The sequence below is a fragment of the Panthera pardus genome, unplaced genomic scaffold (assembly GCF_024362965.1).
Source record: "Panthera pardus isolate Hobbes unplaced genomic scaffold, ASM2436296v1 HiC_scaffold_6, whole genome shotgun sequence".
Lineage (NCBI taxonomy): Eukaryota > Metazoa > Chordata > Mammalia > Carnivora > Felidae > Panthera > Panthera pardus.
This window is the reverse complement of record NW_026526991.1, coordinates 125,120,964-125,146,423: the sequence shown is the minus strand read 5'-3', so window position 1 is coordinate 125,146,423 and position 25,460 is coordinate 125,120,964. Positions and strand designations below refer to the sequence as shown.

The following is a 25,460-nucleotide window of genomic DNA, read 5'->3' as shown; positions in this document are numbered from 1 at the left end:
TTCCAAACATTCACTAATGCTATCCTGTTATATATGTGGTTATATGAATCAGATACACAAAATAAATAAATACCAATGCAAATGCTCTAAAAAAGAAGCCATGTCTTCTAAAATATCATAAAGAGTCCAACAAAATTTTCTTTCTGAATTCAGGATTGTTGTAATTAATTAATTCCAATAAAAGAATTAAAATTTCTAAATAGGGAGACGGGGGCAGAGTGCCACGTGCCTCAGGGCGGGGTGGGGCGTCTTAGAATTAAATCAATCTGGTGGTCAGCTGGCCCTTTCTACTCTTCTTTCTAACAACAGGTTATTTCCCTCACAAAGCAAATATACAAGACATTTTTCAATCTCATAATACTGATGAAGAAACGTCTTACCTAAAATTCTCGTATTCTTCTTCTTGTCGTCTCCATGGGCAGCTCTGTATATTTCTGATAATCGGAAGATAGTCACTCTCTAAACACCTAAAAGTTAAATTGGTGAAATTAGAAAACAGAGATCTCACATATTGCTAAACGAATGTATTAAGTGTCCCAAAGGACATTATTATAATCTACTCACTTTAGCTCTCTAAATATTTTCTGAAATAAGGTAATGTAGAAATAACTAAATATCATACCCATTTCCAAAAACCTAGGAACACAAATTTGGAAAGAATTATTATGTTGATGTAGGAATGTGTAATTTGCATGTAAGTCTAGAATTACAAATAAACCATGACTGCACCCCAACTCACACTCATATTTTATAGCCATTTCATTTTGCTGTAACTCACTGACAAATATATCTTATAGATGTTTCCCATAAATACATGGTTTATCCTTTTTTTATACTCTAAGTTGACCGATATACCTTGGGATATATAGACAAAATTTCCTTAAAATAATTATCTTAAATTTTAACTTTGAATAGTAAAAAAACAGATGAAACTAAGTTAAGAGAGATGTATATTAGCATAAAATATCTATAGGCTCAGCGGTACAGTTTTGCAGGATTCCAGTCCCCAGTAAATCTTCCTCTATCCAAAATTCCATTATTAAGTATTAATTCCTTTAATCCTAGAATAGCCTATTTAGTCTTTAAGGGTTATCATTTAAAATGCAAGTACCCCTTTGAGTGAAAAAAAAAACCCTTAAAGTTCTTTCAATGAATATCTTAGTCATTATTTCCCTGCTACTTGAGATCAAGGCTCTGCAGTAAGGAGAGAGTGTGTGTGATAGGTGGGTGGAGAATGGACAGGGCTGTGGAAAATCCTATCAGAAATCACTCCCCCATCCCCATCCAGCAAAATGCAGACCCCCTAAAGCTTAACTCTGAAAGAGGTATTTGTTACAGGTGGGGAAGGTCATCAACCTTCTGACAACTCCTCTCCCCTTGAACGTTACCTATCTTATGGGTATCTCTCTCTTCAAAATAAATCAAAAATAGGGGCACCTGGGTGGCTCAGTCAGTTGAGCATCCAGCTTCGGCTCAGGTCATGGCCTCGCAGTCTGAGTTCGAGCCCCGCGTCGGGCTCTGTGCTGACAGCTCAGAGCCTGGAGCCTGCTTAGGATTCTGTGTCCCCCTCTCTCTCTGCCCCTCCCCCACTCATGCTCTGTCTCTCTCTGTCTCAGAAATAAACATTAAGAAAAATTTTTTAAAAATCAAAAATATTTTCCCTTGGCTGCCATTGGCCCAGCTAAGAAAATCTGAAAATCTTGAAAAACTGTTATATACTAAAGGAGAAGCAAAGCAAAAAGCTACCACTGGAGAAGTTAAAAATAGTTTTACTTGCATACAGGTTTCCAACTGTAACAGATTTTTTTTTGATATTTTTTATTCATTTTTGAGACAGGGAGAGACAGATAATGAGCAGGGGAGGGGCAGAGAGAGAGATAGGAGATACTGTCACATTGCTCAGGTAAAAAAGATACAAATCACTACCATGAGACCAATGGCAGAGGCTGCAGGACTGACAGTCCTACAGACATAAAAGCAGAGTAACAACTTTATGCCAAAAAATTTGACAACTTAGATACAATGGACATATTTGTTGAAAGACACAAACTACAAAGGCTCTCTCAAGAAGAAAGAGAGGTCAGAATCAGAGGTATTTCCTGTTCTCTGAACAGGAAAATGTTCAGAGAGAGGCAACGTTGCCAGCTTTGAAGGTGGAGTTAAAATATAGAAGAGATCTGGTTCAAGACGGTGACGTAGAAAGATCCTGAACTCACCTCCTCCCACAGACGCAGAGTCTACAGCTATATATACAACCGTTTCCTCTCATAAAAACAAAACAAAACCAAAAAAACCCTAAAAAACTAAACGCTAGCTGAGCAACAGCTACACATTGAGCCGAGGAGAGGGAAACCACATCAAGGTAGGTAGGAAAGGCTGGGACACAGCATTACCACGAACCCCACCACCGCCAGTGCAGTGACCCACAGCCAGGAGGGAACTCAAAACCCAGAGCTTCTCCCTGAGGAGTGAAGGGTTTGAATCCCACAGTGTGCATTTCAATTTTCAAGACATACAGTTGAAAGATGAGTCCCCAAACATCTCACTTGGAAATACAGTGAGTGAGGCTCACGTCCCAAGACCCACAAAATTGAAGCAGTCTGAGAACCTTCTAATAAGTGCTTGTGTCCTTGGACTCCGTCTGCCACCGCCCCAGGACCCAGTGCCACGGCAGCTGACTGCCCTGGACTTGAAGTGAAGGAGTCTCACCTGTTCTATGAAAGCACTGGGCTATGGGGGCAGGCATCTACTTTAACACTCCTATCTAGGAGCCTCAAGGACCATTCTCCAGGGATGGAGACTGACGGATGCCACCTTCATGCTCCCCTTGCTGTCTCTAGAACAGCAGAATATCCCAGGAATTTCCACACATCCGGTGCCCTGATTTCTGCACCTGCCACCTTCACTGCCTGCCTCGAAAGGCCAGGGGAACTTGCAATCCTGGTTCCACGGGACTGCAATAATCAGTGTCAGCCAGAAAGGAGCTCATACCCTTCCTTGTCTGGCACCCTGATTTTGGGGATTGCTGTTAGGGGATATGACCTGGCTCTGGTGGCCAGTGGGGCCACTCATGGATCCCACAGGACTGTAACCAACAGAGAAAGAATTCCTAAACACTGACCATCCTCAGGACACAGCAAGAGGCAAGAGGCCCGGGAATTTGGTCTTTAGTGAAGGAGGCCTACTGACTAATCATCACGACTGTGCCCTGAGAGGCAGGCTTCCAACTGAGCATACACCTGGGGGCTGACTATAATCCTTTCCAGAGTCCTTGAGGGCAGGTACTGTCCTCACACTCATCCTTTGCTGTGCTCCAGAGTGCCAACGTCTTCTGGAGAGGGGCATTCCACGTCTGGCACCCTGGCTATTTTGTCTGACGCTCCAGCATTTGTGGCTGCCACCCAGGTGACACTTTGTGGTCACCTGGATCTGGTGAATGGAGGGGCTTGCCTTTCTGGGTCCCATGGGACTGTAGCAGTCAGTATGATAGTTCTTGGGAGGCTACTGTTCTTCTTTCTGTGAAGGAGGCTTCTCTGCTCATCCTGGAGCTATGGTCTGAGGGGCAGGCTTCAGGTTTGGCACACATTGATGGCCTATGGAGTTGCTTTCAAAGAATGCAGGCTGTGGATGTCATCTTGGCCGTCTCTCTCTGTCTTGCTCTAGCTTGCCAGTTATCACCCAGAGAAGAGGTTTACATTCATCGGGGCTTTGATTTTTGCTATTGCCATCACCTCCAGATCACCTGATTCTGGTGGATGCAGGGCTTGGGCTTACAGTCCCATAGGACTGTATATACTGGCTTACTTTAAAAAGCTGATGTCTGAGGGTCTGGCTTCCAGTGCGAACCTGGTGCTGAGATCTTCCCCTCTGGGGCACTGGCAAGTACTAGGACACACTTAACTACTGGAAGCACTCAAAAATATAATAGTCTGCTTGGACAAGCACAAAGGTTTCAGATATAACCAAGAGCTGGGGCAGGGTTGAGTCACAAAGCTCATATCCTGCACAAGGCCACTTCTTTAAGATTAGGTGAGGTTATTTTTTTTTCATCTACTACTATAGAAATCAACACAGAGTTAAGTAAAACTAAGAAAGAGAGGAATGTGTTCCACACGAAAAAACAACAAAGCGTCAGGAAAAACCCTCAATAAAATGGAGGTAAGTAATTTACCTGACAAAGAGTTGAAAGTAATGGTCACAAAGACGTCCACAGAACTGGGGAGATAAATGGATAAACATAGCAAGAACTTCAAAAAATAGAGAAAATACAAGAAAGTACTAAACAGAAGTCACAGAGCTGTAGATAATAACTGAACTGAAAAATATACTAGAAAGGTTCCACAACAGACTAGATGAAGCAGAAGAAAGGATCATTCAACTCAAAGACAAGGCAGTGGAACTCACCCAATCAGAGTAGCAAAAAGAATAAAGAATAAAAAGAAAGTGAAGATAGTTTAAGGGACCTAGGAAAACATCAAATGGTCTACCATTCATATCATTCAGCTCCCAGAAGGAGAGGAGAGAAAGGGGCAGAAATATTATTTGAAAAGATAACGGCTGAAAACTTCCCTAACCTGGGGAATGAAACAGACTTACAGATCCAAGATTCCTGGAGAGTTCCAAATAAGAGGAACTCATAGAACCCCAAATCAAGACATATTATAATTACAATGTCAAAGTTATAGACAAGGAGAGAATATTAAAATCCAGACAAGAACGTTTTGTTGGGAAAACAAACTTTTTATGTGGGAACCCACATAAGACTGTAAGATTTTTCAGCAGGAACTTTACAGGCCAGAATGAAGTGGCATGACACATTCAAAGTGCTGAAAGAAAAAGAACTTTCAACCAAGAATGCTCTACCCAGAAAAATTATCATTCAGACTTGAAAAAGAGAGAGTTCTAAAGAAAAGCAAAAGCTAAAGGAGTTCATCACCATTAAACCAGCCTTAAAAGAAATGTTAAAAGGACCAAGCATTGAAAAAAAGGAGAATGAACTAGTAACAAAAACAAATAAAGAAGAATATATCATACACTGAGAAGGTCAATACATAGTAAAGGTAGTCGATTAATCACTTATTAAGCTAACATGAAGGCTAAAAGACAGAAGTAAAAATCACTATGAATACAATAATTAAAGGATATACAATAGAAAAGGATATAAAATGTGACATCAAAAAACAGAAAACATGGAGCGGGAGAGTAACAATATTAAGCTTTACAATGTGATAAAACTTAAGCTGTTATCAACTTAAAATAGACTATTATAGATATAAGTTTTGATATGTAAGCCTCATGGTAACCATAAAGCAAAAACCTACAGTAAATACACAAAATATAAACAAAAAGGAATCTAAGCATACCACCAAAGAAAGTCATCAAACCACAAGGGCAGACAGCAAGAGAAGAAAGAAGAACCAGAGAGAAACTTTAAAAACAGGCAGAAAACAATGAACAAAATGGCAGTAAGTACATACGTTCAAATAAATACTTTAAATGTAAATGGACTAAATTCTCCAATTAAAAGACATGGAGGGGCTGAATGGACAAAAAACAAGACCTACCTATATCCTGCCTACAAGAGACTCACTTTAGATGTAAGGAATCACACAGTCTGAAAGTGAAAGGAATGAAAAAGATATTCCATGCAAATGTAAACCAAAAGAAGCCTGGTATAGCTATGCTTATATCAGACAAGGTGGACTTTAAAACCAAGACTGTAATAAGAGCCAAAGAAGAGCATCACATAATGATAAAGGGGTGAATCCAAAAGAAGACAAAACATTTCTAAATATTTACGTAGCCAACACAGAAGCACCTAAACATATAAAGCAAATATTAACACACCTAAAGGGAAAAATAAACAGCAAACAGTAAGAGTATGGGACTTTAATAACATTCTTAGATCAATGAATAGATCAATCAGATAGAAAATCATTAAGGAAACATCAGCATTGAATAACACATTAGACCAGATGGTCCTAACAGATACCTACAGAACATTCCATCCAAAAGCAGAAGAATATACATTCTGCTCAGGTACATATAGAACATTTTCCAAAATTTATAATGTTAGGACAAAAAACAAGTCTTAATAAGTTTAAGAGAAATGATCATATCAAGCATCTCTTCCAACCACAATGGTATAAAACTCGATATTAATTGCATGAAGAGAACTGGAAAATTCACAAATATTAAAGATGAAACAATATGCTACTGAACAGCCACATGGGTCAGAGAAGAAATCAAAATTGATATAAAAAAGATCTTGATACAAATGAAAATGGAAATGTAATATACAAAAACTTATGGGAGAAAGCAAAAGCAATTCTAAGAGAGAAGTTCATAGCAATAACGCCTACATTAAGAAGAAAGAAAAGTCTCAAATAACAACCTAACTTTATACCTCAAGAAACTAGAAAAAGAAGAAAAAAACTAGGCGTAAAGTCAATAGAAGAAAGGAAAAAACAAAGATCAGAGCAAAAATAAATAAAATAGAGATTAAAAATAAAAAAGGACAATAGAATAATCAATGAAACTAAGAGTTGGTTCTTTGGAAAGATAACAAAATTGACACATTCAGCTAGAATTACCAAGAAAAAAGAGACTCAAATAAATAAAATCAGAAATTAAAGAGAGGCAGAGACACCTGGGTGGCTCAGTCAGTTAAATGTCCAATTCTTGATTTCAGCTCACGTCATGATCTCATGGTTTGTGAGACTGGGCCCCATAGCGAGCTGCAGGCTGACAGCACACAGCCTGCATGGGATTCTCTCCCTCCCTCTCTGCCCCTGCCCTGCTTGTGTACATGCTCTCTCTCTCAAAATAAATAGGGGCGCCTGGGTGGCTCAGTCGGTTAAGCGTCTGACTTCGGCTCAGGTCATGATCTCACGGTCCATGAGTTTGAGCCCCGCGTCAGGCTCTGTGCTGACCGCTCAGAGCTGGAGCCTGTTTGAGCTTCTGTGTCTCCCTCTCTCTGACCCTCCCCCGTTCATGCTCTGTCTCTCTCTGTCTCAAAAATAAATGAACGTTAAAAAAAATTAAAATAAATAAATAAATAAATACACTTAAAAAAAAAAGAAATGAAAGATGTGACAATTGATACCAGAGACCAATTGGATCATAAGACATTATTACTAACTATTACATACCAAAAAGTTGGAAAACCTTAAAAAAGTGCTTAAGTTCCTAGAAACATAAAACCTACCAAGACTAAATCATGAAGAAACAGAAAAAATGATTAGACCAATTAAGAGTAAGGAGAATGAATGAGTAAATAAAAAACTTCCCCACAAACAAAGTCCTAGACCATGGCTTCTTTGGTGAATTCCACCAAGCTTCCAAAAAAAAAAAAAAAAAAAAATCTTCTCAAACTCTTCCAAAAAGCAGACAAGTATTGCACTCTGCCAAACTCATTTAACAAGGCCAGCATTAACCTGATACCAAAACCAGGTAAGAACATAACAAAAAGAAAAGAAAAACAAAATTACAGCCAGATATCCCTGATGAACAGATGTAATACTCCTCAACAGAAACGTATTAGCAAACTATATTCAACAATATATTGAAAGGATCACACACCAATACCAAGTGGGATTTATTCCAGGAATGCAAGCAATGGTTTTCTTTAGGTAAGAGAAAGAAATAAAAGACTTTCAATTAGAAAGAAAGAAGTAAAACTGTCACTATTTGTAGATGACAAATTATATATAGCAAATCTTAAAAAACTCCATCAACAAACTTAGAATTTATAAGCAAATTGAGTCAAGTTGCAGGATACAAAATTAATATTCAAAATTCTGTTGTGTGTTTTACGCACTAAAATAAACTATCAGAAAGAGAAATTAGGAAAACAATCTCACTTACAATTCCATTGAAAAGAATAAACTACTTAGAAATACATTTACCCAAGGAAGTAAAAGACCTGTATGTTGAAAACTATAAAATATCAATGAAAGAAATTAAAGAAGACACAAATAAATGGAAAGGTATTCCACACTCATGAATTGGAAAAATGTTATTAAAATATCCATGCTACCCAACACAATCTACAGATACAATGCAATTCCTATCACAATTTTTCACAGAAATACAACAAGGAATGTTACAATTGGTATAGAACCATAGAATACCCCGAATATCCAAAGCTATCTTAAGAAAAAAGAAAACGCTCCCTCATTTTGAGCTGTATTACAAAGCTATCACAACTAAAACAGGATGGTAAATAGATGGGTGGAACAGAATACAGAGCCCAGAAATAAATCTACACATAGATGGTCAATTAATTTATGACAAAGCAGCCAAGAATATATCATGGGGAAAGAGGGCAGTATCTTCAACAATGTTGGAACAATCAGACAAGCACATATGAAATTGAACTACTACCTTACATCGCTCACAAAAACTTACTCAGAATGGATTAAAGATTTGAATGTAAGGCACAAAACCATAAAACTTCTAGAAGAAAACACAGACCATAAGCTACTTGACATGAGTTTTGACAATAATTTTTTCAATCTGATACCAAAAGCAAAACTAAGTAAGTGGGACTATATCAAACTCAAAAACTCCACATAGCAAAGGAAAGCATCAATAAAACAAAAAGGCAGTCCACTGAATGGGAGAAAATGTTTGCAAATCATATATCTGATAAAGAGCTGATATTTAAAATATATTAAGAACTCATACAACTCAAAACTAAAAAAAAATCCTTTTTAATAATGGGCAGAGGATCTGAATAAACATTTTCCAAGAAGATATACAAATGGTCAACTGGCACATGAAAAGATGTTCTATGTCATTAATCATTAAAGAAATGTAAATAAAAGCCAAAATGAGATGCCATCTCATACCTATTAGAATGGCTATTATAAGAAAAAAAGCTAGAAATAACAAGTGTTGGTGAGGATGTAGACAAAAGAAAACCCTTGTGCACTGTGGGTAAAATGTAATTTTGTGCAGCCACTCTAAAAAATAGTATTGAGGTTCCTCAAACAATTAAAATAGGACTACTATATGATGCAGCAATTCTACTTTTGGGTATTTATCCAATGAAAATGTGAAGAAGAAACTCAAATAGATATATGTACCTCCATGTTCACTGCAGCATTATTTACAATAGCCAAAATAGGGAAATAACCCAAGTGTACATCAATAGATGAATGGGTAAAGAAAGTATGGTATATACACATTATTTAGCCATTAAAAAAATATATGTAATCTTCAGCACCTGGATGACCTGTCAGTTAAGCATCCAACTCTTGATCTCACCTCAGGTCATGATCTCATGGTTCATGACACTGAGCCCTAGGTCGGGTCTGTCCTGACAACATGGAGACTGCTTGGGATTCTTTCCCTCTCTCTCCTTTCCTCCCCTGCTCACACACTCTGTCTCTCAAAATAAATAAGTAAACTTAAAATATAGATAGATAGATGATAGATAGATAAAAATCTTGCATTTGCAACAACATGGACGGACCTCAAGGGCATTAGGCTAAGTGAAACAAGTCAGAGAAAGGGAAACACAGTACTATTTCTCTTATCTGTGAAGTCTAAAAAATAAAAATTAAAAATACCAAGCTCACAGGGATAGAACAGATTAGTGCTTGCCAGAGGCAGAGGGTAGGGGTTAGGGTAGGAAAAATGGGTAAACTGGTTTGTTTCGTTTTTGTTTTTCAGTTTAAATAAATTGAATTTAAAAATATAAGAGGTTATATATAAGTTTATTACTTGATAATTTTATCAATACAATGCTAAGGGATTAAGACACTAGAGCAAGAAAAATTTGACGAGTGTAAAAAAAAAGAAAAAAGATGTGAATAGTCCTACAGCTATTAATAAAATTAAAATTATAATTAAAATCCATCCCAGCTGAATGTGTCCTTAAAAAACCCCTCCAGGCCCAGATAGCTTCACTGGAGAACTTTATCAAACATTTCAGGAATATTAATACCAATTCTACATAAATGCTTCTATAAAATTGAAGCAGAGGGACACTTCCCAACTCATTGTATAAAGTTACCCTGATAAAGAAAACAGAAAAAGACACTAAAAGAAAAAAAATGTACAGACCAACATATTTCATAAATGCAGATGCAAAAATCCTCAACAAAACACATTGGCAAATTGAATCTAACAATATGTATAAAGTATAAAGCACTATGGCCAGTGGGGTGTATCTCAGGAATGGAATGTTGAAAATCAATTAATGCAACTCACCATACCAATAGAATAAAAAGGAAAAGAACAAATAATAATTTATGTACATTTAAAAAAAGCATTTCACCTAAGTCAACATTCATCCATAATAAAAACTCTCAGCAAACTATAAAAAAGGGATTTTACAAAACTTCATAAGAAGTATCTACCAAAAAAAAAAAAAAAAAAAAAACACCTGTCAGCTATAAGCCTACATACTGGTGACAGACTGAATGCTTTCTCCCTAAGATCAGCATCAAAGCAAGGATGTCCATTCTCACTATCTCTATTCCATCTTGTACTGAAGGTCTAACCATTGCAATAAGACAAGAAAAAAAAAGCCATTTAGATTAAAAAGAAATAAAACTATCTTTATTCAGAGATAAATCTGAGGAATCTACAAAAAACATTAGCAAACTTGCCAGACACAAGATCAATAATTATATTTATAATTTATAATATTATAGACCAAAATTATATTTCTGTACACTAGCAATAAAAAATTGGAATTAAAATTTAAAACAATTCCATTTACAATAACATCAAAAATATAAAATACTCAGGAATAAGTCTGACCAAAGATGTGCAAGACCTTTATATTTAAAAGAACAAAATAGGGGCACCTGAGTGGCTCAGTCAGTTAAGCATCTGGCTTCGGCTCATGTCATGATCTTGCGGTTTATGAGTTTGAGCCCCACATCCAGCTTTGTGCTGACAGCTCAGAGCCAGGAGCCTGCTTCAGATTCTGTGTCTCCCTCTCTCTCTGCCCCTCCCCTGCTCATGCTCTGTCTCTCACTCTCTCTCAAGAATAAACATTTAAAAAATTTTTGTAATAAAAGAACAAAATAGAGCTGAGAAAAATTAAAGAAGACCTAAATAAATGGAGTAATATCCCGTGTCCACAGGTCAGAAGAGTCAAGATAATTAGAATGGTGGCCATGTATATGTATATGTATATGTATATGTATATGTATATGTATATATGTATATATATGTGGATACATATGTATAGATAATAGACACGTGTATATATATATACATATACATATATATACATATACATATTTGGTGCAGCTGTAACCAAAATTTGAGGAATAATTTCTGTAGAAATTGAAAATTCATGTGGAAATTTAAAGACCTGGACTAGCCAAAAGAATATGAAAACAGGGGCGCCTGGGTGGCTCAGTTGGTTGAGTGTCTGACTTTGGCTCAGGTCATGATCTCATGGTTTGTGAGTTCAAGCCCCACATCGGGCTCTGTGCTGATGACTCAGAGCCTGGAGCCTGCTTCTGATTCTGTGTCTCCCCCTCTCTCTCTGACCCTCCCCTGCTCATGCTCAGTTTCTCTCTATCTCTCAATAATGAATAAATGTTAAAAAAATTTTTTAAAAAAAGAATATGAAAACAAATTTGGAAGAGTTATACTACCTGATTTCAAGACTGACTACAGTGTTATAATAAGTGGCACAGTGTCTTATATATATCAAGATAGATAAATAAATTGATGGAAGAATAGGAAATCCAAGAATAAAGCTTTTAAACAAGGTGATTCAATGGAAAAAGAATAATCTTGTTAACAAATGCTGCTGGAAAAATTAGATACCTATCTATTAAAAAACAATCCTCCCCATTCTTATTTTATTCCACACCCAAATATTAACCTAAAATAACTTGGATCATTTATCTAAGTATAAGAACGAAAACTATAAAACTTCTAGAAGAAAACTAAGAAAAACCTTAATGACTCTGTTTTACACATACTATGCACAAAATGTACATACCAGAAAAGAAATCTATAAAGTACTCTTAATCAAAATTAAAAGGTTATTTCTCAGTAACCACTGTAGGTCAAAGACACGACACAGACTGAGAAAAAAATACGTGCACAACACATACCTGATGAATAACTTACATCCAGCATATATAAAGAATTTTTACAACTCAATGATAACACAAACAACCCAATTAAAAATTGGGAAAAGATGTGAAGGGACCTTTCACCAAAGATGGTAAGACAGGTGGCAAACCAATGCATCAGAAGATGTTCGACAACATTAGTTAGTAGCGAAATACAATTTAAAATCATCATGAGATGCCACTACACACCTAATACAGTGGCTAAAATTGAGGGGCGCCTGGGTGGCTCAGTCAGTTAAATGTCTGATGTCGGCTCAGGTCATGAGCTCATGGTTCGTGAGTTTGAGCCCCGCATCGAGCTCTGAGCTGACAGCTCAGAGCCTGGAGCCTGTTCAGATTCTGTTTCTCTCTCTCTCTCTCTGCCCTGTCCCTGCTCACTCATGCTCTCTCTCTCTCTCTCTCTCTCTCTCTCTCAAAAATAAACATTAATTTTTTAAATAAAAATAAATGAATATTTAAAAAATGGCTAAAACTGAAGACTATGTTTGTCAACTGGAACTCTCACACACCACTGGTGGGAAGGTAAAATATGCAACTACTTTGGAAAGCTATTTGATAGTTTCTTCAAAAAGTAAACACCTACCTGCCATGCAACCCAGATATTCTACTCCTAGGTTCGTAGGTATTTACCCAAAAGAAATGAAAACTTATATTCACACAAAGATTTGTGCACTAATATTCATAGTTTTATTTGTAACAGCCACAAACTAAAAATAACCTAAATGTCCATTATGATGTGAATGGATAAACAAATCGTGGCATACACATCAAATGGGGTAGAGTTGCTTTTATGTAGTGAAATAAAGAAAGGAATTATTGGGGGTGCCTGGGTGGCTCAGTCAGTTAAGTGTCTGACTTTGGCTTAGGTCATGATCTCGTGGTCAGTGTGTTCGAGTCCTGCATCAGGCTCTGTGATGACAGCTCAGAGCCTGGAGCCTGCTTTGGATTCTGTGTCTCTGTCTCTCTCTACCCCTTCCCTGCTCAAGCTCTCTCTCTCTTTCAAAAATAAACATAAAAAAAAACTAAAGAAATGAATTACTGATACCTGCCAGAACAATGATCAATCTTAAAATAATTATGCTGTATGAACAAAGCCAGACAAAAAGAGTACACAATGTAGATTACATTTCAGAAAATGAAAATTAGCCTACAGTAACACAAAGCATACCAGAGGCTGCTTGGAAAAGAAGGCTAGCATGTGGGGCTGGACAATGGTCAGGATAAATCAATTTCATGAGACACCTTTCGTGGGAGGTGTAGATGTTCATCATCTTGATTGTATTCATGCTGCCTACATATGCCAATATTCTGTACATTGTACACTTAAGTCATACTTTGCTGCACACCATTTACACCTCAATAAACTTTCAAAATCTTCATTATTGGGCTAAAACATTGTATTTTCCATGAGATATAACTCAGATAATAAGCAATGTACATCAGCCATTGTTAAGGATCAAATATCTAAAATTCAAAATCTAGTTACTATGAATTTACAGTGTATCTAAATGGTTTTCCCTTTAAAAGAATTCCCTGGAGAGCTAGTAAATTGCTACTTCCTACCTCCCAGAGTACTTGAAACCAATACTCCAACAATAGCCTTTTTTACATTGAATTTTATTGTGTTTACATGTTGGTTTCCCCTTCTAGACTGTCTCTTTCTCCCCACCCCCGCCCAGGATCTCAAGGACTGAGCACTTTGAGCCCAACACAATCCCAAGGACAGGCTGGTTGTCCTTGTTAATCCGGAAAATGCATGTTTAAACCTAAGCATGAAATGTGACAAGGTCATAAACTCCTCTGAGTAAGTTCAAAGGAACGTTTTCCTTATTCCATGGATTATGGCTTCTACTTAATATTTTTTTTCCAGTGCTGACTTTCAGTTACTTTTTCTGTTCGCAACGCACCCTATGTTAAAAGGAAGCCCTCCTTCACTGTGGTGCCTGAAAAGCTTGGATTTGAGCTCACTAGATATTCATTCAGTCGTTTCAGCCAATCCATTAACCCAAATAATCCTTCCTGCCTTCCAGTTTCTCAGCATGAAAGAGAAGGGGTATGCATGTGTGTGTCCTGTTAAATGTTTACCCCCCACCTTTTTAAAAAATGAGTAACTGTCTCCATCAGTTGGGATCTCAGCCTGCTCAATAGTGATCAATGTAGAATTTGTTGAAGATTTCACATAGGAAATGGAGGAAAGGGGTTATGTTGCTGGATAAGTAGAGATCCAACCTTGGCAACATTTAAAAGCAAAAAGCACAACAAATCGCTATCTCATTTTGGGCAACTCTTAGAATCGAGAGTAACTTCTTTTCTCAACCTTCCTTGATGGCACAGGATGGGTGTGGGGATCCCCACATCCCTTCCTCCATACTTTGTCACTAGTGCTCCAGAGCTGATTCAGACAAGCTTGTGAGAGCTACCTGTTAAATTGTTGGGAATGCTGTGAGCAAATTGTTAAACCATCAGTAGCTTAAAATTGGCCAGCGTGGGTGTATTTACACCATGGGCATTGCCAAATGTGACCAATCAGGGCTCCTTCCCCCAGCAGGTTGCTCAACGTGAATGAGCGCATGGCTGCTCCTATAATTCAACCCAACTGGGAGACCTGTTGGCTTAGCTCAAAACTTTGCCCTCCCCACAACATCCCAGTTTGAGCTTTATGGAGGCCCACCGAGAAGGCCAGGAGAGACTGCTGCCATATCTGACTCTTCTGATAGCTCTTCTTCAAATCTGACAAGACTGATCCACAGCAGTCCTAAGCCTCAGGGAAATGAAACTATCATATTGGATCCAAAGAGCAACTGCTATCTTGGAAATTAAAGGTGACTTTATGTCCATCAGGATTTTGAACAAATGCTCAAGGGGGAAAAAAAGTATATTATATTTTTACTTTGACTTCCTTGAAAAGCAGAGTTTGTATCAGTTTGAAATCATTCTTGCCTATCAAGCTTAAGCTAGAACATTAAAATTAGCATCCATTGCCAAGTAGAATAAAGGTGCATTGGGCCACGTGGGTGGCTCAGTCGGTTAAGCATCCGACTTTGGCTCAGGTCATGATCTCACGGTGGGTGAGTTCAAGCTCTGAGTCAGGCTCTGTGCTGACAGCTCAGAGCCTGGAGCCTGTTATGATTCTGTGTGTCTCTCTCTGCCCCTACCCTGTTCAGGTTCTCACTCTCTCTCTCTCTCAAAATAATAAACATCAAAAAATATTTTAAAAAAACAGAAAAAGAATAAAGGTATATTATATAATATGCATAGTCTTTAAAACATTTTGTTTTCGTGACATATATCCCCCAATAAATTGTAGCTGGCTCCAATTTAACTGAATATTGAAAGATGTCAATCATAATGTATTTTACTAGTATGTTAGCTGTGTAGAAAGGCTTCTGACTGTACAGTCACTGATATTTAAAACTAAGTTAAGGGACAGCTGGGTGGCTCTGTCGGTTAACCTTCTGACTCCTGATTGCAGCTCAGGTCATGGTCTCATGGTTTGTTAGTTCAAGCCCCACATCGGGCTCTGGGCTGGTAGTGTGGAGACTTCTTGGGATTCTCTCTCCCTCTCTCTCTGCCCTTCCCCTCCTTACACTCTCTCTCTCTCTCAAAAATAAAATAAATAGACATTATTAAAAACAAAAACAAAAACAACTAAGTCAACACACAGCAGATCTACCAGGAAGAAATATTCCTGACCATTTTACATAGGATAGTACTCAAGCTACTTACTGCCTAAGGTTACTACGTTCAGAGAATCCTTTTCATGTCCACTCTAGAAATGAAGCATCATCCGCTAATACTACAAAGGGAAGACTAAAGAATAAGGAATATCAAAGAACGCTTTTTTCCCTACATGCTTGCCTGTCCTCCTGAAAAATAAATCACCATCCAGCTTTTTTAGAAAATTAAAATTACCATTGTGATTTGTAAAGTGCGAGCATGGCTGGAGTGGAAAATCACTGAGGAAGGTAAATTACACATATGCTATAAGGGTGGGCTCATCCGTGGGAGAAACGTGTCCCTGTAAACGTTTCCTGTCAAGTAAAATGCTCTCAATCGCATCCAAATTTCTGCAAATTTACATTTATAGTTGGTTTTCAGTTACAAAGTATAGCCCCCATCCCACCACCCTGAAAGACAGCTGTCTCTGTACTACCCCATTTTTATGGATGACAAAACTAAAAGTTCTGAGAAGATGAACAGCTTGCGAATATTGTGCCGTAAGTGGCAGAGCTAAGAATTAAACTCGTGACTTCTGATTCACAGTCTGGCTCTCTTTCCAATGTATCACGCTGCATCTCATCTATTTTCATAATGAAACTGAAATTAATCCCATCAGAAACATTTTCTGGTCCCAAGATGTACAATAAATCATACTAAATAATGCAGCAAGTTATTTTCAAAAGAATAAATAACGTCTATTTAAATCATTATCAATAATACTCAAAATGAAATACAAATTATAAATAACATTTGAAATGACACTAAGTGAACATATTAAAGTTTAAAAGATTCTTCTAGAAACTTCTCTTTGGAGATGAAGACCCACATGCTATGACCAGTTTTACCTCAATGAAGATGTAGATAGGGTTTTTTAAAAGCCCTCTATAACTCTGGTTAATTAATTTCATCATTAAGTACTTACTGGTACTTATTAGAAGTTATCTTGAAGACATTCATCTATTAGTTCCATTTCAGCTGCTGAGATACTGATTAGTTTCCTACAACATCACTTCATGGTGAAAGCCAACCTTTCCGTCTAATGAACTGCGTGGAGAAATCCCAATAATATCAAGTCTGTAGGTTTCTAAGTGGCATGCCATGTAGATCACTTTTTTGTAGCTAGTTTCTACCAAACCCTGGAAGAGCTCGGGTCTACATGAAACCAAACACTGTAAATCAATATAACGCTATAAGATTTTCAGTTAATACAGCCAATCATTTTCACTGGGCAAAACTTGTTAAAGGAACAGTTGATGAGTGTATGACAGGCAACCAAAACACATATACAGCAGGTAGACTGAGTTGAGCTACGAACACTACAGACAAATTGTACTGACATTTCATCCACTAAAGGTGGAAGAATTCAATTTGCTTGGTTTTCAACTCTACATGATAGCAGCTTCTAATTAGAATGCTGTGGCTATTGTCAATTGGCACAGGGGAAAAGGATCTTAAACTTTTATTCTCTCCATACTCTTATCCCTCAGACAAGTTAAATATTCTAAAACAGCCTCAGGAATTAATTCCTAAAAATGCCAATGTTCTTCACAGCCCGTGAAATCCCCGAACTGCCATATGTAAAACAGTCAGATATTGATTTCGTAGGAAAGAACACTTTCTCTGCCCTAGGCAATTAGCTTTTGGAGTTTTGATATTAATTACATGTTTAAGACACATAGTAAGAAAGTCTGCAACAGGGACTAACCTCAGCCAACCAAGAAGGAATTGGGTGTCTATTTACAAAGGGGTGGGACGTGGCATAGGGAAGGTAACAAGGATTGGTGACGGACGCTCTAAGGCTAGCAAAAGGGGTAGACTAGGAAAGCTGTTACTGCCCCAAGTCTATAGGGTATCTGGAAAGAACCGTGGTAGGTTCAGAAGAGGGCCACTGGACAGGAAGGATGGCCTTTGGTAGCCATCCCTAACCCAAGCCTAACCCAAGCCTACAGAGAGCATCTGGGGGAATAAATATTCCAAATTTTCTCTCCTCCCACTTTCCACTCTCCTGCCAATGACTCGCATAGGACTGACCCTAACCAGAAGCCACAGGCAATGGGAGTGCACCTAGTGCAGCCCAAGGGAGTCAGCTTCCTGGAGCATGCAGCACGGACAAAAAGAGTAGATTTGGAAGGTTAAAAGGGAATTTTATGGCACAAATAAAAATCCATTCATGATGCTATTTTTGGAATTATTTGGGGGGTAAGTGAATTTACTTTGCTGGTCTAGTTTGATAGCATGCCCCAATAAAGGAGTAACTCACAGCAAAACAAAAACAATCATTTTTAAATACCTCCCTCACAGAGATCTGCAAGATGCAAATACATTACCAGGACAGAAAGAATGAAGAAACAAAGAATGAAGATGCTCTTTAGGATTTTCCCATTTCCTCTCACGACACAAACACAACAAGATTTCCAAACATGAAAAAAAACGATGACCCACCTTTCAAGTTCATAGGAATAAATCTCCAAGACATACACAAGAAGTTCCAAAGATGAACATGCCAATTTAGTGATCTTATACTATCAATTTTTAGAAACAGGATCCTATATATTTTAAGGGATCTAAGAGAACCAGTAAATTCAGGGTTTCTCCATCTCTTGAAGAGTTACATTCTATAGTTACAATGAATTAACAACAGTGAAGGAGCTAGCATGGAGAGTGTACCAAGTTAAGATTTTTTTTTTAAGTTCATTTACTTATTTTGAGAGAGAGAGAGAGAGAGAGAGAGTGCACGGGGAGGGGAGGGGAGGGGCAGAGAGAGAGGGAGACAGAGAGAAACCCAAACAGGCTTGGCACTGTGATCACAGAGCCTGACACGGGGCTTAGACTCATAAACTATGAGATCATGACCCAAGCTGAAATCAAGAGTCAGATGCTCAACTGACAACTACCCCTAGGAGGTGAAGATTTTTAAGCTATATATAACTATTAACCTTCTGCCTTTCAATTCTTCTGACTCATATAAGCAACCCCCTGTATCTACTATATATTTCTATACCACTCTCTTTTGTTTGCATGGATTTACTCAATAAATACCTAATGGGAATCTGCTATATGTCAGGTACTATTCTGGGAACCAATAATACAATAGTGAACAAAACAGACTGTTTAAAAAAAAAATCTATGGGGGGGTTCCAGGAAGATGGCGGCATAGGAGGACGCTGGGCTCACCGTGCGTCCTGCTGATCACTTAGATTCCACCTACACCTGCCTAACTAACCCAGAAAACCGCCAGAGGATTAGCAGAACGGAGTCTCCGGAGCCAAGCGCTGACGAGAGGCCCACGGAAGAGGGTAGGAAGGGCGGCGAGGCGGTGCGCGCTCCACGGACTGGCGGGAGGGAGCCGGGGCAGAGGGGCGGCTCGCCGGCCAAGCGGAGCCCCCGAGTCTGGCTGGCAAAAGCGGAGGGGCCGGACGGACTGTGTTCCGACAGCCAGCGCGACTTAGCGTCTGGGAGGTCATAAGTTAACAGCTCTGCTCGGAAAGCGGGAAGGCTGGAGGACAAAGGGAGGGAGAGCTGCTGAGCCCCCTGACGGCAGAGCTCAGCTTGGCGGGGAACAAAGGCGCTCGCCAGCGCCATCTCCCTCGCCCATCCCCCAGCCAAAATCCCAAAGGGAACCAGTTCCTGCCAGGGAACTTGCTCGCTCCACGCAAACACCCAACTCTGTGCTTCTGCGGAGCCAAACCTCCGGCAGCGGATCTGACTCCCTCCCGCTGCCACAGGGCCCCTCCTGAAGTGGATCACCTAAGGAGAAGCGAGCTAAGCCTGCCCCTCCCGCCCCCGTGCACCTTGCCTACCCACCCCAGCTAATACGCCAGATCCCCAGCACCACAAGCCTGGCAGTGTGCAAGTAGCCCAGAGGGCCACGCCACCCCACGGTGACTCCCGCCCCTAGGAGAGGGGAAGAGAAGGCACACACCAGTCTGACTGTGGCCCCAGCTGTGGGCTGGGGGCAGACATCAGGGCCGACTGCGGCCCCGCCCACCAACTCCAGTTATACACCACAGCACAGGGGAAGTGCCCTGCAGGTCCTCACCACTCCAGGGACTACCCGAAATGACCAAACGGAAGAATTCCCCTCAGAAGAATCTCCAGGAAATAACAACAGCTAATGAACTGATCAAAAAGGATTTAAATAATATAACAGAAAGTGAATTTAGAATAATAGTCATAAAATTAATTGCTGGGCTTGAAAACAGTATACAGGACAGCAGAGAATCTCTTGCCACAGAGATCAAGGGACTAAGGACCAGTCACGAGGAGCTGAAAAACGCTTTAAACGAAATGCAAAACAAAATGGAAACCACGACGGCTCGGCTTGAAGAGGCAGAGGAGAGAATAGGTGAACTAGAAGATAAAGTTATGGAGAAAGAGGAAGCTGAAAGAAAGAGAGATAAAAAAATCCAGGAGTATGAGGGGAAAATTAGAGAACTAAGTGATACACTAAAAAGAAATAATATACGCATAATTGGTATCCCAGAGGAGGAAGAGAGAGGGAAAGGTGCTGAAGGGGTACTTGAAGAAATTATAGCTGAGAACTTCCCTGAACTGGGGAAGGAAAAAGGCATTGAAATCCAAGAGGCACAGAGAACTCCCTTCAGACGTAACTTGAATCGATCTTCTGCACGACATATCATAGTGAAACTGGCAAAATACAAGGATAAAGAGAAAATTCTGAAAGCGGCAAGGGATAAACGTGCCCTCACATATAGAGGGAGACCTATAAGACTCGTGACTGATCTCTCTTTTGAAACTTGGCAGGCCAGAAAGGATTGGCACGATATCTTCAGTGTGCTGAACAGAAAAAATATGCAGCCGAGAATCCTTTATCCAGCAAGTCTGTCATTTAGAATAGAAGGAGAGATAAAGGTCTTCCTAAACAAACAAAAACTGAAGGAATTTGTCACCACTAAACCAGCCCTACAAGAGATCCTAAGGGGGATCCTGTGAGACAAAGTACCAGAGACATCGCTACAAGCATAAAACATACAGACATCACAATGACTCTAAACCCGTATCTTTCTATAATAACACTGAATGTAAATGGATTAAATGCGCCAACCAAAAGACATAGGGTATCAGAATGGATAAAAAAACAAGACCCATCTATTTGCTGTCTACAAGAAACTCATTTTAGATCTGAGGACACCTTTAGATTGAGAGTGAGGGGATGGAGAACTATTTATCATGCTACTGGAAGCCAAAAGAAAGCTGGAGTAGCCATACTTATATCAGACAAACTAGACTTTAAATTAAAGGCTGTAACAAGAGATGAAGAAGGGCATTATATAATAATTACAGGGTCTATCCATCAGGAAGAGCTAACAATTATAAATGTCTATGCACCGAATACCGGAGCCCCCAGATATATAAAACAATTACTCATAAACATAAGCAACTTTATTGATAAGAATGTGGTAATTGCAGGGGACTTTAACACCCCACTTACAGAAATAGATAGATCATCTAGACACACGGTCAATAAAGAAACAAGGGCCCTGAATGATACATTGGATCAGATGGACTTGACAGATATATTTAGAACTCTGCATCCCAAAGCAACAGAATATACTTTCTTCTCGAGTGCACATGGAACATTCTCCAAGATAGATCATATACTGGGTCACAAAACAGTCCTTCATAAGTATACAAGAATTGAAATTATACCATGCATACTTTCAGACCACAATGCTATGAAGCTTGAAATCAACCACAGGAAAAAGTCTGGAAAACCTCCACAAGCGTGGAGGTTAAAGAACACCCTACTAAAGAATGAGTGGGTCAACCAGGCAGTTAGAGAAGAAATTAAAAAATATATGGAAACAAACGAAAATGAAGATACAACAATCCAAACGCTTTGGGATGCAGCGAAGGCAGTCCTGAGAGGAAAATACATCGCAATCCAGGCCTATCTCAAGAAACAAGAAAAATCCCAAATACAAAATCTAACAGCACACCTAAAGGAACTAGAAGCAGAACAGCAAAGGCAGCCTAAACCCAGCAGAAGAAGAGAAATAATAAAGATCAGAGCAGAAATAAACAATATAGAATCTAAAAAAACTGTAGAGCAGATCAATGAAACCAAGAGTTGGTTTTTTGAAAAAATAAACAAAATTGACAAACCTCTAGCCAGGCTTCTCAAAAAGAAAAGGGAGATGACCCAAATAGATAAAATCATGAATGAAAATGGAATTATTACAACCAATCCCTCAGAGATACAAACAATTATCAGGGAATACTATGAAAAATTATATGCCAACAAATTGGGACAACCTGGAAGAAACAGACAAATTCCTAAACACCCACACGCTTCCAAAACTCAATCAGGAGGAAATAGAAAGCTTGAACAGACCCATAACCAGCGAAGAAATTGAATCGGTTATCAAAAATCTCCCAACAAATAAGAGTCCAGGACCAGATGGCTTTCCAGGGGAGTTCTACCAGACGTTTAAAGCAGAAGTAATACCTATACTTCTCAAGCTATTCCAAGAAATAGAAAGGGAAGGAAAACTTCCAGACTCATTCTATGAAGCCAGTATTACTTTGATTCCTAAACCAGACAGAGACCCAGTAAAAAAAGAGAACTATAGGCCAATATCCCTGATGAATAGGGATGCAAAAATTCTCAATAAGATACTAGCAAATCAAATTCAACAGCATATAAAAAGAATTATTCACCATGATCAAGTGGGATTCATTCCTGGGATGCAGGGCTGGTTCAACATTCACAAATCAATCAACGTGATACATCACATTAATAAAAGAAAAGAGAAGAACCATATGATCCTGTCAATCGATGCAGAAAAGGCCTTTGACAAAATCCAGCACCCTTTCTTAATAAAAACCCTTGAGAAAGTCGGGATAGAAGGAACATACTTAAACATCATAAAAGCCATTTATGAAAAGCCCACAGCTAACATCATCCTCAATGGGGAAAAACTGAGAGCTTTTTCCCTGAGATCAGGAACACGACAGGGATGCCCACTCCCACCGCTCTTGTTTAACATAGTGTTGGAAGTTCTAGCATCAGCAATCAGACAACAAAAGGAAATCAAAGGCATCAAAATTGGCAAAGATGAAGTCAAGCTTTCGCTTTTTGCAGATGACATGATATTATACATGGAAAATCCGATAGACTCCACCAAAAGTCTACTAGAACTGATACATGAATTCAGCAAAGTTGCAGGATACAAAATCAATGTGCAGAAATCAGTTGCATTCTTATACACTAACAATGAAGCAACAGAAAGACAAATGAAGAAACTGATCCCATTCACAATTGCACCAAGAGGCATAAAATACCTAGGAATAAATCTAACCAAAGATGTAAAAGATCTGTATGCTGAAAACTATAGAAAGCTTATGAAGGTAATTGAAGAAGATATAAAGAAATGGAAAGACATTCCCTGCTCATGGATTGGAAGAATAAATATTGTCAAATTGTCAATACTACCCAAAGCTATCTACACATTCAATGCAATCCCAATCAAAATTGCACCAGCATTCTTCTCGAAACTAGAACAAGCAATCCTAAAATTCATATGGAACCACAAAAGGCCCCAAATAGCCAAAGTAATTTTGAAGAAGACCAAAGCAGGAGGCATCACAATCCCAGACTTAGGCTCTACTACAAAGCTGTCATCATCAAGACAGCATGGTATTGGCACAAAAACAGACACATAGACCAATGGAATAGAATAGAAACCCCAGAACTAGACCCACAAACGTATGGCCAACTAATCTTTGACAAAGCAGGAAAGAACATCCAATGGAAAAAAGACAGTCTCTTTAACAAATGGTGCTGGGAGAACTGGACAGCAACATGCAGAAGAAGGAAACTAGACCACTTTCTCACACCATTCACAAAAATAAACTCAAAATGGATAAAGGATCTGAATGTGAGACAGGAAACCATCAAAACCCTAGAGGAGAAAGCAGGAAAAGACCTCTCTGACCTCAGCCGTAGCAATGTCTTACTCGACACATCCCCAAAGGCAAGGGAATTAAAAGCAAAAATGAATTACTGGGACCTTATGAAGATAAAAAGCTTCTGCACAGCAAAGGAAACAACCAACAAAACTAAAAGGCAACCAACGGAATGGGAAAAGATATTCGCAAATGACATATCGGACAAAGGGCTAGTATCCAAAATCTATAAAGAGCTCACCAAACTCCACACCCAAAAAACAAATAACCCAGTGAAGAAATGGGCAGAAAACATGAATAGACACTTCTCTAAAGAAGACATCCAGATGGCCAACAGGCACATGAAAAGATGCTCAACGTCGCTCCTTATCAGGGAAACACAAATCAAAACCACACTCAGATATCACCTCACGCCAGTCAGAGTGGCCAAAATGAACAAATCAGGAGACTATAGATGCTGGAGAGGATGTGGAGAAACGGGAACCCTCTTGCACTGTTGGTGGGAATGCAAATTGGTGCAGCCACTCTGGAAAGCAGTGTGGAGGTTCCTCAGAAAATTAAAAATAGACCTACCCTATGACCCAGCAATAGCACTGCTAGGAATTTACCCAAGGGATACAGGAGTACTGATGCATAGGGGAACTTGTACCCCAATGTTTATAGCAGCACTCTCAACAATAGCCAAATTGTGGAAAGAGCCTAAATGCCCATCAACTGATGAATGGATAAAGAAATTGTGGTTTATATACACAATGGAGTACTACATGGCAATGAGAAAGAATGAAATATGGCCCTTTGTAGCAACGTGGATGGAACTGGAGAGTGTGATGCTAAGTGAAATAAGCCATACAGAGAAAGACAGATACCATATGTTTTCACTCTTATGTGGATCCTGAGAAACTTAACAGAAACCCATGGGGGAGGGGAAGGAAAAAAAAAAAAAAAAGAGGCTTGAGTGGAAGAGAGCCAAAGCATAAGAGACTCTTAAAAACTGAGAACAACTGAGGGTTGATGGGGGGTGGGAGGGAGGGGAGGGTGGGTGATGGGTATTGAGGAGGGCACCTTTACGGATGAGCACTGGGTGTTGTATGGAAACCAATCTGACAATAAATTTCATATATTGAAAAAAAAAATCTATGTTTTCATGAAATTTATATTGTAATACGGGATGACAGGCAGTAAAACAAATGTATGGGCTGAATTTTATTTCCCCAAATCCATATGTCGAAACCCTAACACTCCTTTGAATTTGATCGTATTTGGAGATAAAGCCTTTAAATAGGGGATTACATTAACACGAGACCATTAGGGTGGTCCTCATCCAATCTGACCAGCGTTTTTATAAGAAAAGGAAATTTGTATACACAGAGAGACACCAGGAATGTGGCATGCATAGTGAAAAGACCACAAGAGGACACAGAGAGAAGGCAGCTGTCTGCCAGCCAAGGAGAGAGGCCTCAGGAAAAATCAACCTGCTGACGCCTAAATCTCGGACTCCCGGCCTTGTGAACTGTGAAAACATTAATTTCTGTTAATGCTCTGTTATGGAAGCCCGAGCAAACTAATACGCCAAATAATATGTATATTAATAGCATGTTGGAGTGCTATGACTTAGTACCATAAAGAAAAATACTGCAGGAAAAGAGGGAAAGTGTGTGAAACAGGGTTACAATTTAGGTAGGGTGATCAGGGAAGATG

At 39.0% G+C, this 25,460-nt stretch overlaps 1 protein-coding gene across 1 annotated transcript in view; it reads right to left on the bottom strand.

The window, feature by feature from the left end:
• The window catches only part of ST8SIA6 (ST8 alpha-N-acetyl-neuraminide alpha-2,8-sialyltransferase 6), a 149,753-nt gene that overhangs the window by 42,631 nt on the left and 81,662 nt on the right, over positions 1-25,460 (bottom strand). The window contains exon 4 of the mRNA XM_053895106.1: positions 381-467. Coding sequence (XP_053751081.1) covers positions 381-467 — 87 coding nt within the window. The remainder of the gene's footprint in view (positions 1-380; positions 468-25,460) is intronic.